Genomic DNA, 16,942 nt, shown 5'->3' with positions numbered 1-16,942 from the left:
TATATTTAGAATTGATGTCTCTAGCGACTTACGTAGGATTTTTTTATTGCTTAACTTTTTTTTTTAATTAACTATTTTGTGTAGATTTTGACGACATTTTCGGCTTTTTTCACTTAAAAGTGTGCCATTTCGCGTAAAATCAAAATATCGAAAAAATGCTACATACGTCGCTAGTTATTTCGCTAACTGGAAGAACGACCACTTTGTTTTCAACAGATGGAGATGGCTTTTGGTCACGGTTTTAGCCAATATTATTTTATTTGGTCTATCGCCTACGTTTCGAAGGTCTACGCCTTCATCTTCAGGGCAAAAAACGGTTACACTATGATATTATTGTAACCGTTTTTTGCCCTGAAGATGAAGGCGTAGACCTTCGAAACGTAGGCGATAGACCAAATAAAATAATATTGGCTAAAACCGTGACCAAAAGCCATCTCCATCTGTTGTCGCTAGTTATTGACATAAGGTATCAGAAAAAATCAGCTTCACTTCTTTATTGCGACAAGAAAAAATCTCGATTGGATCGGTATCCCGTCATTCTCTGCGGTATTATCGTTTTTCGACTCTAGAATAGCATTTCACAGTGTAAATCCGTAGCTTGAACATCAGCGATACTCCTTATTCATTTTCAGTTTTCTCTGTTGGATTTCAATAGCAACTCTTCTTCCCTCGGGTAATCGTGATTATGATGGTCAGTCAACAGTTTTCCGTTTTGATCGCGGATCATACTAGTGCCAATAAATAAGGAATTGTGATTTCACGTATGTTCTATATAGAATGGACGACATAAAGATGCTTGATTGTTTCCATAAAACTGGTTTTCGGGGTATTTCGCTTTCTGGAATAATGAATGACAAACTAAATGGATAAACTGCAAACAACTTTTGCGTTGTATCTGCATGCAGTCAGTGGATACCTTGCCACAGAAGAACACATTTGGTATAAGATCGTTAGAAATATGTTTGGAATTATAAGGGTTTTGCTGTTGTGGTACATCTTCTATGTGAAGCGTGTCGAGTTGGCGGTAAGTTTGTTAATGCTGAAAAATGCTGAGATATGTAATAATTTTAAATTAATTGATGTACATTTTCTGATAAATTGCTTGTGACAGTCTTGCGATGGAGAATGCTTACCAATAGCTTGTGATAAAAATAATGTCATCAATGGAAATGAATCCCCGGAATTCAACTTAAGGTAACATTTGAATTGCTGAATGGTGAACATTTAATTCACACACTGGGAGAATGTATTTGAATTCGTTCAACTAATTTTTGTAAAATATATGATAGTACAAAATGAAAGGTCATATTTATCTAGGACGTAAGCTCAACGAGCCGTTATTATTGACTTGCTAGATTATATCTTCGACCCAGTAGGGGAGAGCGGAGCTAGTTAGTGGTGCTTTTAGTTTTCAATTTTTACTGCTTTGATTTAAATAGATCTTGCAAAATAGAACACGTTGCATAAAAAGGTAGACTGTTGACAACATCTCTGAATTTTATAAGTGTTTGTTACATTGATTTTGTTTTTATATACTAAATTATGTGACGCGGAAAATCCGCGAACTTACCCCGGCCTCGTGGTAAGTTGGTTGGTATGTATGGGGTGTTAGCGGTTCACCAGAAAACAAGCAAGCAAATGAAGATTCAATCACTTCAGAGGTCCTAATGGAACGTGCTGAATGCTTTTTCAATAACACTATATATCAAGGGGGGTAATGATTTCAGCGTGAAAAAAACGCTTTTTTACGATTTTTTTTAACTGTGTGAAGCGAATTGATCAAAACTTTTGTGCATTCTAGTATATCATTTCAGTAACATTCCGTAATTTTTCTATGGAAAAATATCGACAAACGAATCGGTGACGAAGCTTTTTGGGGAACGTCTCTGAAAAAAAAACAAAATTTGCCATTCAATATCTACTCAACCGATTTCTTTCAAACTTTGCATAAAGATTCTATGTAAAAAACACCTAACCTCTACGTTGAGTTTTTGAGATAATTTTTCAATCAAGGGGTTTTTTACTCATTTTAAATAAAAATTTCTATTTTTCACGAAAGATTCCGCCTTTTCATCAGTAAAAATCCCCTTAATTGAAAAATTATCTCAAAAACTCAACGTAGAGGTTAGGTACATTTTACATAGAATGTGAATGCAAAGTTTTAAAAAAACGGAAAAGTAGTTTTTAAATGGCGGTAATACCTCAAATCTTCTTTTTCCAGAGACGTTCTACAAAAAGCTTCGTCACCGAGTCGTTTGTCAATATTTTTCCATAGAGAAATTAGAGAATGTTATTGAAATGATACACTATAATGCACAAAGGTTTTGATAAATTCGCCTTACGTAAGGTTCTAAAAACATCGCAAAAAAGTGTTTTTTATTTCTCACTGAAACCCTTACCCTCCCTCTAACCAACATTTGCCATTATATTTCAGTCTCGATACCCCGACATTTTGACCTCGACGCAGACTCCATATTCATGATCAAATTTTCTAAATTTTTCAGGCGATTGATCGAAGTATATGTCTCCTGAATTGACGGGATACACAACAAAAAGATTCGCTTACTTTGGAGTGAATGCCAGAAATAAAAATATTTGATGACTACTTTTGCACTGTAAATAGTAGCGCCAACTAGCCCGTGTGCCTCATCGCTAACTTACCCCAACCGCATATTTTATTAAACAATATTTAAAAAAATAGCTTGTATTTATGGGGGACGAACATAGTGTAGTTGGTAAATCGATTGCCTTCTACGCAGCTTCAGGGTTCGATTCCCAACCCCGCACATAGGATTAGAGATTTTTACAAAAGATATTTCTCTAACCCGAAAAGAAGCGAATGACCTTAAGGTTAAAACCTCTACAATAAAAAAAACTTGTGTTTGTGAATTGTTATAATATCTAACGGATATTGAAAGCTCTTTTTACGCACTATCTAGAAATATAATCATCATCATTAGATTAAAAATCGCTTTAAGTAAGACAACATGTTTAAAATTAAGAAAATATTCTTAGTACACTCGAAAACACAATATCGCCCAAAACTCCTACAAAACATAATTTTTTGCAACAAAAATACAATGGATAATGTGTTTCATATTACTTGCGCTGCAGAACAAGAGGCAGCGCTTTATATCTAATAGATACGGAGGAAAGGAGATTCCCCCAACCTAACCCAACCGCCAACTAGTCGCGGGCTCCCCTACACCTTGGTGTAACTATCCCGATCAGAATGAAATAAGATTATAACAGAATGCAATTTTCGTAGTAAGCTGTGCTAAAAATCTGGTCTAGTTAGTAGTTAAAACAACAGAAAATTATACGAAGTACCAGCCCGAGATACATTTTTGAAATGTTTATGTTATGTGTTTCTGATCGGGTAGGAAAGGTCGGGACTTCGAAAAGTAGGAATAATCTTAACAAACAATTTAGCTGGATAGGGACTATCTACTATCCGACCATTTATAGTTAATTTCGAACATTTTTTCACAAATGGAAAAATTCTACATAAACGCGGATCCTCCCCAAAAATTTTCAATATGTTGAGAAATTATGTAATTACTCCAGAAAGGTTATGTAATTACTCCAAAAACCGACTTTCTAACAGAGGCCCGGGGGCCGAGTGTTATATACCATTCGAATATCTGTGTGTGCATGTATGTGTGAATGAATGTGTGTCTGTATGTGCGGATATGTTAACAAAATGTCCACATCGGTTTCTGCGGCATTTTCTGCACCGATTTAAACAAACGTAGTCTTAAATGAAAGGTACGACGTTCCCATCGGCTCAGGATCGTCTTAAGACCACTCGGGGACCCTGGGCACAACTGAGCTGAGGGGCCCTATAATTGAACAGGTATAAGCTTCTGTAGAAAAGGTGTTCCGAAAATGATCCCCAGCAACAGAGAGCCATCTATGCCATCTTGAGATAGATTTTTCAAATTTAAGCCAAATCATTCAACCATGTGAAAGTATTAAAAAAACTGTATAGGAATCAAAATAGATGGAGAATTTTTTTTAAATTTCTTTCACTATAGGTGGTATTGTAAATGTCCAGGTATCGTCGAAAAACGTAACGATTTTGGTAGATCTTAAACAGATAATAGCATTTCTGATTAATCTGACCGAACGTGGCAAAGGGCCTAACACACTATATGTGGTTGTGGGAGTTCGAACTCAGGTGAGCTGTGTAGAGTGTAATGGACTTACCAGCTGTGCTGTTCCGAACCCATATGATACAATCTGACCTTCATAGCTGTCAGACGTAGTCTAAGGCTGAAGAGTGCCTCTGTCAATAATGAGGAATGATGGAGTAAGACAGATAAAACGTCAATGTCGATGAGTATTCAATAATTGTCCTTAGACTATGACAATCTAGGAAAAATATATAGCAATATGCCAATAAAATTCATCTTGTTATTAGATGACTTGACGACTACGTGATTTACACAAGTTAAATTGATTCGATCAATATTGTTCTCAATTTCTTACTGTCCCTGGTGCAATGCAGCTGGAAAAAGCCAATTACCAACTTCAAAAAAGCCACATTTTTTCAATCACAATTCAACTACATTTACAGATGACAATATTGAATATTGCATTGCATCGATATTATGTTGAACATAAGCGCGCGATTCGTTTTATAAATTCGCATTTTCGGTGCAGAATAGAACGATCTTTTGAAATAAATTGTTGGTGAGGTAGATTTTTGTTATATACTTGGTGAACCTATTAACATGAGAATTTTCTGTAATGGTGGCGTTCAGTATTACTAACACTCTAAAGAGCGTACTCTCAGCGTTCTTCCAATAAGTTAGATTTTTTAAAAGAGATGAATGTTTAAAGGCACACCCTTGCAGCGATTGCATCTTTTGATAGATAATTCAACGTCTAAGGTGATTTATTAAAATTAATTCTAACAACCAAATATCAGGTTTCAAATTATCTTAGAAGCTTAGGTTATTTTACAAATAGACAAACTTTAATTGTAAATTGTAGCTGCGTCTGAATTTGTATTCGATTTAAATTGTCACTAGAATTCCACTGTTTTTAATTCTCAAAGGTATGTTTCAAAAGTTTGAAGGGCACGTGAAACCATATTAGAAATAAATTGGCTTGGAGATCAGTTCATGTGTTTAGCTTTTCCGCCTTCAACAGCTCGCATAAGGATCTACATACAATATTTCCAAGTGAGCGGATCTGTATACTTCGGCAATTGTAACACTAGTATCGGAGAATTTAAATTCAATCGATTTAAAAACTGAGGTTTAACATTTTCAGATTACAATCCACCGAGTGTGATCACATTTTGGAAGTATGTTGCCAACCAAGTAAAATTACGCCTCTAACACTACTTGCCCCCATGCGCACCGTCGGTAGTAAAGAATGTGGCATCAGGAACGTCGATGGAGTTGGCTTTCACATCACGGGAAATACGGATGGAGAATCACAATACGGTATGATTTTCGCATCAAGTTTTGATTTATTTAACAGAATTTGAATGATTTTAACTGTTATTGTCGTACAGCTGAACTACCATGGACTTTAATGGTACTGACCAAACTGATTGTACTTGATGAGTCCAAGCACATTCACGTGGGTTCTGCCTCACTAATTTCACCTGGTGTGGCGTTGACTGCCGCTCACATAATATCCAAAGCCTATAATGGAGAGATATTTGTTCGTGCAGGTGAATGGGACTTGAATGGAGATAATGAGCTTTTACCAGTAGAGGTCAACTGTTTATTCAAGCATATCCAGAAAATGATTCATCATTTTTTTCGCATTACAGCATCGTAAAGTATCTCGAACGATAATACACGAAAAATATAACTCACAACATCACAACAACATTGCTTTGTTGATATTTGACAAACCAATAGAGTCGGATCAACACATCCGATTGATATGCCTACCCTCGGTATCAGCTGAATATGACCACCAAGCATGCCTAACTGGGGGCTGGGGAGAAAGCAAATTCGAGGATAAGCAAATGGTGAACATTATGAAAAAAATTCAAGTTCCCTTGATTGACAATGATCAGTGCGAGATTGCCTTCAGGACTACAAGGCTGGGACAGAATTTCAATTTGGACAAAAGTTACATCTGCGCTGGAGGAGAGGAGAATGTTGATGTTTGCACTGGTGATGGTGGCGCTCCGCTGATTTGCCCAGATTCCAACGGGATCTACTATCAAATCGGTATAGTTGCATGGGGAATAGGATGTGGTCAGCGGGGTATACCAGGTGCGTATACCAATGTAGGAATGTTCAAAGAATGGATTGATGAGAAGGTAAAAATGTTATAAGATGTTTGCAAGTAAATAAAAATAATGTGCTAAATATTTTTTTGATTTATCCGATTTATCCTAATATCACATGTTATGCAAATTTGCTTAGGCCACCAAATCGAAAATATATTCAAAATGAAACAAATATTTTAGGAATTGTAGAATTGAGATTAATTTCTTCAAACATAGGTATGACAAACCCGCTTGAAATAAATCATGCAGTGCGAATTGCGATTTTTCATATTCTAACCATTCAGCAACGAAGCGTAGTCATTAACCACACTCATGCACACTGTTCTCATAACGTACGGAATTTCTCGACAGAGTATATCAGCCTCATGATGTATTATATACTGATAAAATTGGGCGGCATTTGCTAAATAATGCTGTTAACACCGTGTGCTTGGTAAATAAACTTTATTTATTTATTTATTTATTTATTTGTATCATATACTTGTGAAGTTCGGATGAATCCTTTTTAATTTCCACAATCGGTTTAAATTCAGTTTGGTAGTACTGTGTGACTTATAATTTTACCATATAAATTATAATTCCCTCTCTTAAACCAGTCCATACATTCTCTACGTAAAATATGTAAAGATCAAATACTTTTTATACCGACAGGTAGTTGATTCCAATGAACAACGGCTCGAATGAAGAAGGTGTCTCCATAATGGGAAGTGCGATATTGAGGTAGAGTTAGATTTCTTGTGCGACTGCTAATAGAAAATTGAATTTTGTTGAATAGATAAGATGGTTTGGCGGTGCTAATTATTTTAAATAGAGTTATACATGCACGCACTTTGAAAAATTCGGTGAAAGGACAACCGATCAGTTCACTCTGGAGGTGGGTCACCCTTGAAAACCGAGATAAATTGAACACCCATCGCACACAGCAATTCAGGGCAACTTTCAGTCTATTCAGAGCTATAGTTGAGGCATTTAGGAGAAGTTCAGCTCCATATAGAAAATGTGGGTAAAGTAGCGACTTGAAGAGTTTTCGTTTGGTTTCGATTGATAACATGCCCGAAGTTAAACGAAGTTGCCGTAGCCCATTATAAATTTTACTACACTGGATATTCACATGACCATTCCATCTAAAATCATCTTGAAACTTGACCCCAAGATTCATAAAATGTCCAACATAATCGATCTCCTCAGTACCCAGTATAATAGGGACCATTCATAAATTACGTAACGCAAAAATTGCCCAAAATTGACTCCCCCCTCCCCCCATGTAACAAATTGTCACAAATTTCTCCATCCCCCCCTCCCCTATTACGTAACAAATTCCCAGAAAAATTTTTTTTTTCTACGGTGAAAACATGTTACGTAACGATCTAGCTAACTCCCCCTCCCCCCTATGTCACAACATGTCACAATTTGTTGTAATCCCCCCCCCCCTAAAAGCGTTACGTAATTTATGAATGGTCCCATACTTGGTAAAATATTGGGACGGTGGGACCTTGTTATAAACATGGCTTTCGATTTGGGTGTATTAATAGGAAGAAGATTACGTTCACACCATGCATATATACGTGATAGGTCAGCATTGATTAAATCCGCCATTTCCGAAACAGATAATTCAGTGGAGCACAAATACAGCTGCACATCATCGGCGAACATATGTATTTTACAATGTTTTAAAGTAGATGGAAGATCGTTAATAAAGAATGAAAACAATAGCGGGCCCAGAATAGAGCCCTGGGGGACTCCTGACGTAATATTTACTGGTTGAGAGTACATTTCGTTAACGAAGACTACTTGCGAACGACATGAAAGGTATGATTAATCAAAGATGTTGCAGTATTAGAAAAGTGAAAATTGGTTGACAGTTTTTTCAGCAATTTCGAATGCGACACTCTATCAAAAGCCTTTATGCAAAAAAATCAGCATCTCTACAACTTCAAGAGATGAAAGAATGGAGTAGCCCGTTTCATTTGCAACCAATTTCAAAATAATCCGTCATGGGGTTAGTTACTCTACTTTTTTATGTTTTTTACATATCTTATAAAAGAAATGTATAGAATTCGCTCAAACCTTCAAGATTTTTTCCGAGGCCCGGAGGACCGAGTCTTATATACCAATCGACTCAGCTCGACGATTTGGGACAATGTCTGTGTGTGCATGTAACGGACAAACTCTCATTCGTGTTTCTCAGCAATTGCTGAACCGATCTTATCCAAACCAATTTTAAATGAAAGACCTATCAAACAGTTAGAACGCTATCAATTTGTTTTTGATTCTGAAGTATGTTTAGTTTCCAAGATATGAATGTTTGAATATGTAAAAATGGCGTTTTTTGCAGTTTTTTTTAAATTATCTGCCGAAATTGACAACATAGATTACCACTTTATATATTTTTAGGCAGCTTATACGAATACCTGTTTTGTTGAAATCTGACTATTATCAAAAGAGATATTTAACATTAAATGCGAACAAAAGATTTTTATCATTTTCCATTGCCAGAAATATGACCAAAAACAAGTAATCTATTATTAACGCCAAAACGGCTTAATTTAGGTCAATAGTATCTTCGGACAATTTAATGGAGGCAATATGCCCTTTCTTTTGGTTTTGTGGTTTTGCTGATTAATCCCCCTATAAGTGAGATATTTTCACAAATTTCTTGAAAGTGATTATATCGAAATGATGCCTTCAGCAAATTTGTAGCTCTTACTTTTGCGAATAACTTTACTGAAGATTTCAAATATCTATTTTTAATACTTTAAAAGTTATTTTCTAACTTAGAATCATCGGATCGATCTGAAACATATCGGAAAATGAAAAGCGAAATAAATAACTCCAAGCAACGGCGTAGCCAAGAGAAGGTTTTGGGGTTTAACACCATACAACCCCCCTCCCCACCTTACCAAAAAAAAAATTGGATTGAAGTTGAAAATTTATTGATGCTGACTGATTTAATTCAATATTACAATAACAATTATCTGATACGTACATTGATAACCTGTTGTTGTAAACATGATGAGAACTTTTGATAGATTCTCGAAATGGGGTCCTAATATTCCAACATTCCAATAGACAATTCCAGAGTTCTGTAATCAATCATAATCCTCAGTTTTTTTTTTTCAAATTGAGCGCGCTTTTGTAGAGATGTACTGTAATAAGGGTCTTTATTTAATAGGAAGCGAAGTTAAAATTGATTTAATGTCTATGAAACATAGAACTGCTCACCAAAAAAATGCATAACTTTCAACATTTACTAAAAATGTTTAATGTGTATGTGGAAAAAAAATGACCTCTGTTTCTCAGAGATGGCTGGACCGATTTGCACAAAGTTAGTCTCATATGAAAGGTACAACCTTCCCATCGGCTACAATTGATTTTTTTTATTGATTGGATTTCCGGTTCCGGAGTTACGAGTTGAAGAGTGCAATCGCACAGAAAATTCCCATATAAACTGAAATGAAAAATTTTCAAAATAAAATTTGTATTTTTGATGCCAAATGACTTTAAAATGCATGAAACATTGAGATTTGATGTAAACTCGAAAAAAATAATGTTTGACAAAAATTGACTTTTTTGGACTTTGGTACATTTTTGCCTTTCTCATATAGAAAGGTTATGCAATCACTCTAAAAATAGTCAATCATACCGGCCCGGAGGGAGTATGCAGTGAGGGGTTGCTACTTTAAAATTAAAACTAGTTTAAAATTTCTTAACAAGTTGAAAATTTTCGGCAGGACCCGGACCTCCCGGATCTTTCTTCATGATCCGCCGCTGGTTTCAAGCGATGTTTCAGTATCACATAGTATCTCAAGATCGTGGCTGTCGATCCATTGTAAGTATGTGCAAATCGTACTGAACACGTAATATTCATTTCCACCATTGTATTGAACATAACCAGCCATGGAATCGTAGTTTGGACAAATGAGTAAAGCACAATTGCACCACTAGGTGGATTAAAACAGGTTTTTATTTTGGGAATGCGTCGAGTTGAGACGAAAACGTAATATGATTAATAACGAGGATAACACTTTCCGAATGTATAGAGAAATTTATGAAAAATGACGATTTCCATTCGACTCTAGCAGTTCCTGATGATTTTGATGAGCATTTAATTTTTGTTGTGTGACCAATGGTATGTATAGGTCAAATATTCAAAAACAATAATTTAAGGTCAAGATACCATTATTTTGAAACCGCCAATTTCGAAGGATTAATATCTTCGATGAGTTTTACAAACGTTAAACAGCGCATCATTTGATAAAATAATTTTGACGGTATATAGTATTTATGGTGAATTTTCTCAGGTTAATATTCATGACTTCAATAAAGTCTCAATAAATTCGCTAAAGACACGAACTCTGTTACTATTTTCTGAAAAATTATCTCTGCATAATTATAAAACTTCAAAAATTACGGTTTCGGAAATATGCCGTTTGGATAGTAAGATAGATTTTCACCAAACCCCACCCAATTGTAAAATTGGTATTGTAAAAAAACGTAAGGGCGATACTTCAATGCTGATAGGTGGGACCGAAAAAGTAAACAATCGCCAAAGGGGCTATATACTATATATACTATCATTTTGTCAATTTCATTAGCAAACACAAATTTTAATTTAATAATTTCAAATACTTTATAAAGTTATGGGCTTCGATAACTGAATCATGCAATCTAGGATGTAAAAAACACAATAGTCCTTAAATAGGAAATAAAACCAAGTCTGGAAATATTCACTGTTGATTTTCATTGAATGGTGTCACTGTTAGTATCACCCTTTTCTAGAAAAAAGCGTTGATTTCTTAGTTCTCAGTCGCGTTGGAAATTTGAGTAAAGTATAAACTTCAAATCGATTCAAAAAAAATTTCGATTTTTTTGGCTCAGTACAATATATAACTCCTATAGGAAAATTCAGTTTTCCCACTACAATGCATTGATTGAGGAATTTAGGTATTTTATTAACAGAGCATTAGCAATAATTCGTTTGTATGTCTATTTTATGGGTCATTTTTTCGCTTTCCCATTGATTTGGTTTGAGATTTCTAGCACTGATGTTGTCCTATGCTGATTTGAGTGATTCTCTGAGTCCTGCCACTATCCCATGTAGTATGTGTTATCAAAAACATCGCGAAGCATCAAGTTCTAAATGTTTTCAAACGATATAATATCCGAAGAGAGTGATAAGAGTTATAAGAAATGTCTCATCACACTGTTAGATGGATTAAACACGTTTTATAACATGTTTTAACTCTGTAGTGTGAACGTAGTATAAGAAATGTAAAAATACCTATGACAGTGTACCTTGCAGTGTACAGACGAAGACTCTCTGCAAATCAAAGTTAAATATATTGTTTTATCAAAACAATTACAACTGTGAATTGAATTTTTTTTCGAAAATAAATACCAAATTTTAGATTTCTCATTCGTCTAATGAAGATTTCTTACATCCTCAGCAACTGTTATGAAATGAGCAGTCTACGTCAAATCTAAGACTTTTGAGAATAGTATAACTCCACGTCGAACCATTGAGAGTTATATCTAGAGATATCGATAGAAGTAAAATCAGTTCTTTGCTATTTTTTCTTCTTAGGCACGATCCATAAATGACGTAGCATTTTTTGAGTGATTTTTAACACCCCCCTCCTCCATCGTAGCATTTCGTCACAAACCTCTAAATACCCTCCCTGGTAATTACGTAGCTTGACGGTAATTCTCCCCCCCCCCTTGTTCCCGTAAAATTAAAAAAAATAAGAAACGATGTCAGTTATTCCCCCTTAAAAAAGCTACGTAGTATGACATGACCCCCTACCCCCCTATCGTCACACATCATCACAAAATACAAAACTCCCCCCTCTCCCATATAATGCTACGTCATTTATGGATGACCCCTTAGTGGAGAAAAATTTAGGTAAAAACTATATTTTATCCATTAAGGAGAACATTGTTTAAAACAATCTTTGCGCGTGAAGAGCACAAAACCTATAACTAAATTAGTTATGGAATTTGCATTTCGACTTTATCTCATCAGAATCCGACACTAACTTAGTGAGAAAACTAAATTAGCGCCGGGCTAGTCCTGTCACTAAGTTAATATCGGATTTTAATGATACGAGGTCGAAACGCATATTGTATAAATAATTTAGAATCAGTTGTTATCCAAATGAATAAAATCTATCAAATTCGAAAAGCATGCCAAGATAATATTATGTTAAGTCAAATAGTTTTTGAGGAGCTTGAACATTTGCATGGGATGCCAGTGTTTTATTACTGAAATAAAAGCTGCCAGTTTTCGGGTTTTGTGTCGGTCTATCTATGAATATAGTAACTATACAAGGACCCTCCACCTGAATCCGCCACTGTATGATGTACACCGCGACGAGTCGCCTTCGATAATTCACTGTCACTACTATATGGTAAATGAATTAATATTCAAGCATTCTGTGTATCGCCACAATTTTTTTAATGTCTTTTGCAGGGTTGTTAATACGATACATTTTCACGATAATTTATCGGCGTTACTCGTTAACGATAATGTATCGTCATCGCAAACTCCGTTAACGATAATGTATCGTAGCATTTATCGTCATCGTCGATAATTGTATCGCCGTAATCATCGTCATCGTCGATAATTCATCGGTTATCGCTATATATTTTGCGTTACTTTCACGTTTATTGGAATTTAAGTTGATGCGGTAAACTTTCAATTGTTTAGAAATAAATACCTATTGAAGGATGTTGTTGGCAGTTGAAAATCAATAGTTTTGGTCAGGCACAGGGTAGTCCGCAGGTGCACAGTGTTTCCAAAATGGCAAAAAGGTGATCAAAATGTTTCGACCGCGAAAAAAACGACTTTTGAGCTATAGCGTCTTCAGTCAAGCTAATTAACAAAATGTTTCTCACTTTAGAAAAAATATTAGTATGGTTATTAATCCCCCTAAAGCCGAGAAGCAAATTTTTGTTTCGTCAAGTATGAAAATAAACAAAAATCAGCAAAGTTGTATAGAATATAGTAAGCAATAACTTAGCTGGAGCGGCTTTGTGTCTATCTGTCGATTCTAACAGACACTCGTGAAAATTACTTTTTCCTGAATAACTTCTTCTAGTGAATATTTAGAATATCAAAATTTTCTAAGATTTTGTTCTGCATAAGAAAATACACAATTTGCAAGTTAATTTTTATCTCTTACATCTTTAAAGTTTTCGAATGTTTTATTGTCCGAAAGGAACATCTTCATATGAAACCGCAAATTTTCGCAGACGCTGCCATATTCATACGAATCTGTAGAGTAAACGCTATCAAATCTAGCGATAACTTTTTATCGCATGCAAAACAAAGACCCTTTAATAGAGTTTTTGTCGTTTTTTGAATGCAGTGAAGACCCGTTTTTATCAGCCCCTTGAAGAACTTTGATAAAACGGGGACATTGACAAAATCGGGATATATATTTTTTTCTCTTTTTTTAATAAACCGCAGCGGTCAAAATATTCTCCTTTAGTCCCTCGACATAGCCTCATAATCTTTTCTAATTATTTGGAAAAAATTTCCCCTAAGGAGGTCTTACAGCTCAAAATAAAAAAATATCTTTATTTTTGCATATTTTACATCTCTAAGATAAGAAAGATATGCTAAAGAAAGTATTTACTCGAATTTGACTTGATTCGTATGCTAGAGCCCACCAAACGGATTTTCATATAAGGGTGACAAAATCGGGGGTAGACAAAATAGGGAGAAGCAAAAATCGGGGGCTGATAAAATCGGGTGTTCACTTTATATGCATTAGCATGCAAAAGACAGCATACGACAAATTGTTATCCCTAGATTTGATAGTGTTTGCTTTACAGATTCGTATTAGAAAAGCTTCGTCTGCGGAAATTTGAGGTTTCCATACCAAAATATTGCTTTTTCGGAACTAAAACATTCGGTAACTCCTTAGATGTAAAAGATACAAATAAACTTGCATTACAAAAATTGTGTATTTTCTTATGCAGAACAAAATCTTGAAACATTTTGAAATTTAACAAAATCATCAGAAAAAGTTATTTAAAAAAAGCTATTTTCAGTGGTATATCATAGAAATCTCCACAAATATCAATTAAAATCGACAGATAGGCACACCCCAGCAAACAATTTAGCTGGATAATGGCATAAACAGTTTTGTTCAGCTTATTCTCTCGGATCAAAGGCTTCTTCAGCTTTCGTTGTTTGTTGGGATAGTTTCTTCAGCGAAGTTAATGCTAAAGATATTTTCAACAACTTCGTAAATCATTTTTTTTCTGTTTTCATAAATGACCAAACAAAAATATTTGCTTCTCAGCTTTAGGGAGATAAATCACCAATTAATATTTTTTTAAATGCGAAACATTTTATAAATAAACTTTGCTGAACACAGCCTAAAAATTGTTTTTTCGTGGTCGAAACAATTTCTATCACGTTTTTGCCACTTTGGAAACACTGTGCACTAGTGGATCCCCCTGTGATTTGAAAACGTCCAAAACTATTGATTTTCATCTGCCAACAACCTGCCCTTCAATATAAAAACTTTCCCGAAAAGTTGAAAAAAAAACCTATTTTGACTCACCGACCCGACAATATATTGAAAATGTTCAAAACTATTGACATCCACAATTACCAATAACTTTCCCTTCTTCCCGAAAAGTTGAAAAAAAATCTATTTTGACACCCCCTTGTGCATTGGAAATGTTGATTTTCGACTGCCAACAACATGTCCTTCAATAGGTATTTATTTCTAAACAATTGAAAGTTGACCGCTTCAACTTCAACTCCAATAATCGGAAAAGTAACGCAAAATGTATCGCGATAACCGATACATTATCGGTAACGGAGTTTCCGATGAAGTTGACGGGTGGTTAGCGTTATCGACGATGACGATGAATTATCGATTAACAACCCTGGCCCTTGTTTGTACCGAATTAACTTCACCTCCTCCTTAAGGTAGATGTTAAATTTCCTTAGTTTGAAAATTAAATAAAATTTCAATGTTTTGAGAAACTTGATATGTTAAACAGAGAAATGGTCACTTTCAAGCTAACGCAAACGTGCTTTACCAAATAAACGAACGGAATAAAAATAACAAACGTCATCACTCGTCCACCCACCTGGTACCTTAACCCTTTCATGCCCAACTTTTTTCTAGTGCATGTAGGATTTCAAAACTATCTTTTCTTGAAAACGGTGGGGTCAAGAAACACGAAAAGTCATTTTTCATAAAGATAGGTGCTTCCTTCGCAGTGCTGGAAGCTGCTCAATTTTTACCCTCCAATGCTCAATACAATGCTCCTAGAATATTTACAATAGTCCACTTGCGTGGAAGACGGAGCCAAAGGCACTCTAAATTTATAAGATTTATCGGTTTTCAATAATATTGCAACATAACATATATGAAAAATTCATTTTTCGTCGTCAACGTAAACTGTCTCTAGCAGCACTGCTCCTTTGGAATTCAATCAGACTAATTGCAATAACTTCAGTTCAAGAGCTGATCCTTGTAACTGTTAGTACTCAAATGAAAGGCAATATTCACATTTATAAGCCTTACTTGTTGTTGTGAGGAAATATTGCCTCAATCAAAAATTATAACTGTATAAAAACGTTGTTGTCCACAAACAACATGGGCATGAATGGGTCGTCAATGACTAACTCGACAACATGGCAATGAAAAATAACTCGCTAAAGTTTTGTTACAAAAATATTTGGGTGAGGGTGGAACGGTTATCGGTGAAACAAATCATTTCGGCTGGCAGGTAGAAAAGTATATGCCAAATCGAAGCAAGTTTAGTTTCATTTAATTTGCACAACCACTTTATTCTAATCCGGTTTCATGGGGTTCCCGGCGTAAACTCAGAAAACCCGTTGATGCATCCAGCTGATTTGTTTTCACGGTCCTCTACTTTTACATTGTATACTGTATCAACTAAACTGCAAAGAAAAGCCAGAGATGATGCTTTTTAAGGGGGGGGGGGTACCTTTATGTAGAACTTATCTAAAAAAACACATTCTACGGTGTTACCTTTCAGATTTTATAGAAAAAATACCTAACCCCTACGTTGAATTTTCTAGATAATTTTTCAATTAACGGGATTTTTCACTCATTTGAAATAAAAATTGCTATTTTTCACGAAAAAATCCGCTTTTCAATGATTAAAATCATACTTAATTGAAAAATTATCTCGAAAACTCCAAGGAGTTTTTATTCTCAGGTGATACGATCCTCAAAAACGCTGATCAGCCATGTTGGTTGTAGAACCGACAGCTAACAACATTGTTTACTAGTTCTCTCCATATGTTTGCTTTGATTGCAGAGGGTAAACAAAGTTGTTCGCTGGCATTTTTCTACCCCGCAGTCTGCTACATGCTTACCTCACTCCTCGCCTAGTTACTGCCGAAGACGAATCACCTTAGAACTCTAAGCACCTTGGAAAACTCAACGTAGGGGTTAGGTATTTTCTACATAGAATATGTACGCAAAGTTTGAAATAAATCGGTTAAGTAGTTTTTGGATGGCAATAACACCGCAGAGCGTATTTTTTCCAGAGACGTTCTACAAAAAGCTTCGTCACAGTATCGCTTGTCGATACTTTTGCATGGAAAAATTACAGAATGTTATTGAAAAGATACAATATAATATACAAAAATTTTGGTTGATTCGCTTCACCCAAAATTCTAAA

General features: G+C 35.2%; 1 protein-coding gene across 1 annotated transcript; it reads left to right on the top strand.

Annotated features, from left to right (window-relative positions):
* Window positions 1–657: 657 nt before the first annotated feature.
* LOC131691783 (phenoloxidase-activating factor 2-like) lies at window positions 658–6,335 on the top strand. The gene is made up of 5 exons (XM_058978416.1): window positions 658–1,024; window positions 1,112–1,194; window positions 5,281–5,456; window positions 5,528–5,733; window positions 5,792–6,335. The coding sequence occupies exons 1-5, from the start codon at window positions 863–865 to the stop codon at window positions 6,305–6,307; spliced, it is 1,143 nt and encodes a 380-aa protein (XP_058834399.1). The 5' UTR covers window positions 658–862; the 3' UTR covers window positions 6,308–6,335.
* The last annotated feature ends 10,607 nt before the right edge of the window (window positions 6,336–16,942 follow it).

Source organism: Topomyia yanbarensis, chromosome 3 (assembly GCF_030247195.1).
Source record: "Topomyia yanbarensis strain Yona2022 chromosome 3, ASM3024719v1, whole genome shotgun sequence".
In the NCBI taxonomy this organism is placed as follows: Eukaryota; Metazoa; Arthropoda; class Insecta; order Diptera; family Culicidae; genus Topomyia; species Topomyia yanbarensis.
Note: the sequence above shows the minus strand (reverse complement) of the source record. Positions and strands in the feature narration are given on the sequence as shown.

What these genes read in the sequence shown, in the direction of transcription:
- LOC131691783 (XM_058978416.1), top strand. Translation starts at nt 863, where the DNA reads ATGGATAAACTGCAAACAACTTTTGCGTTGTATCTGCATGCAGTCAGT. An exon ending in TGAAGCGTGTCGAGTTGGCG is followed by an intron (nt 1,025 to 1,111) that starts GTAAGTTTGTTA and finishes TGCTTGTGACAG; the next exon opens with TCTTGCGATGGAGAATGCTT. An exon ending in GGATGGAGAATCACAATACG is followed by an intron (nt 5,457 to 5,527) that starts GTATGATTTTCG and finishes ATTGTCGTACAG; the next exon opens with CTGAACTACCATGGACTTTA.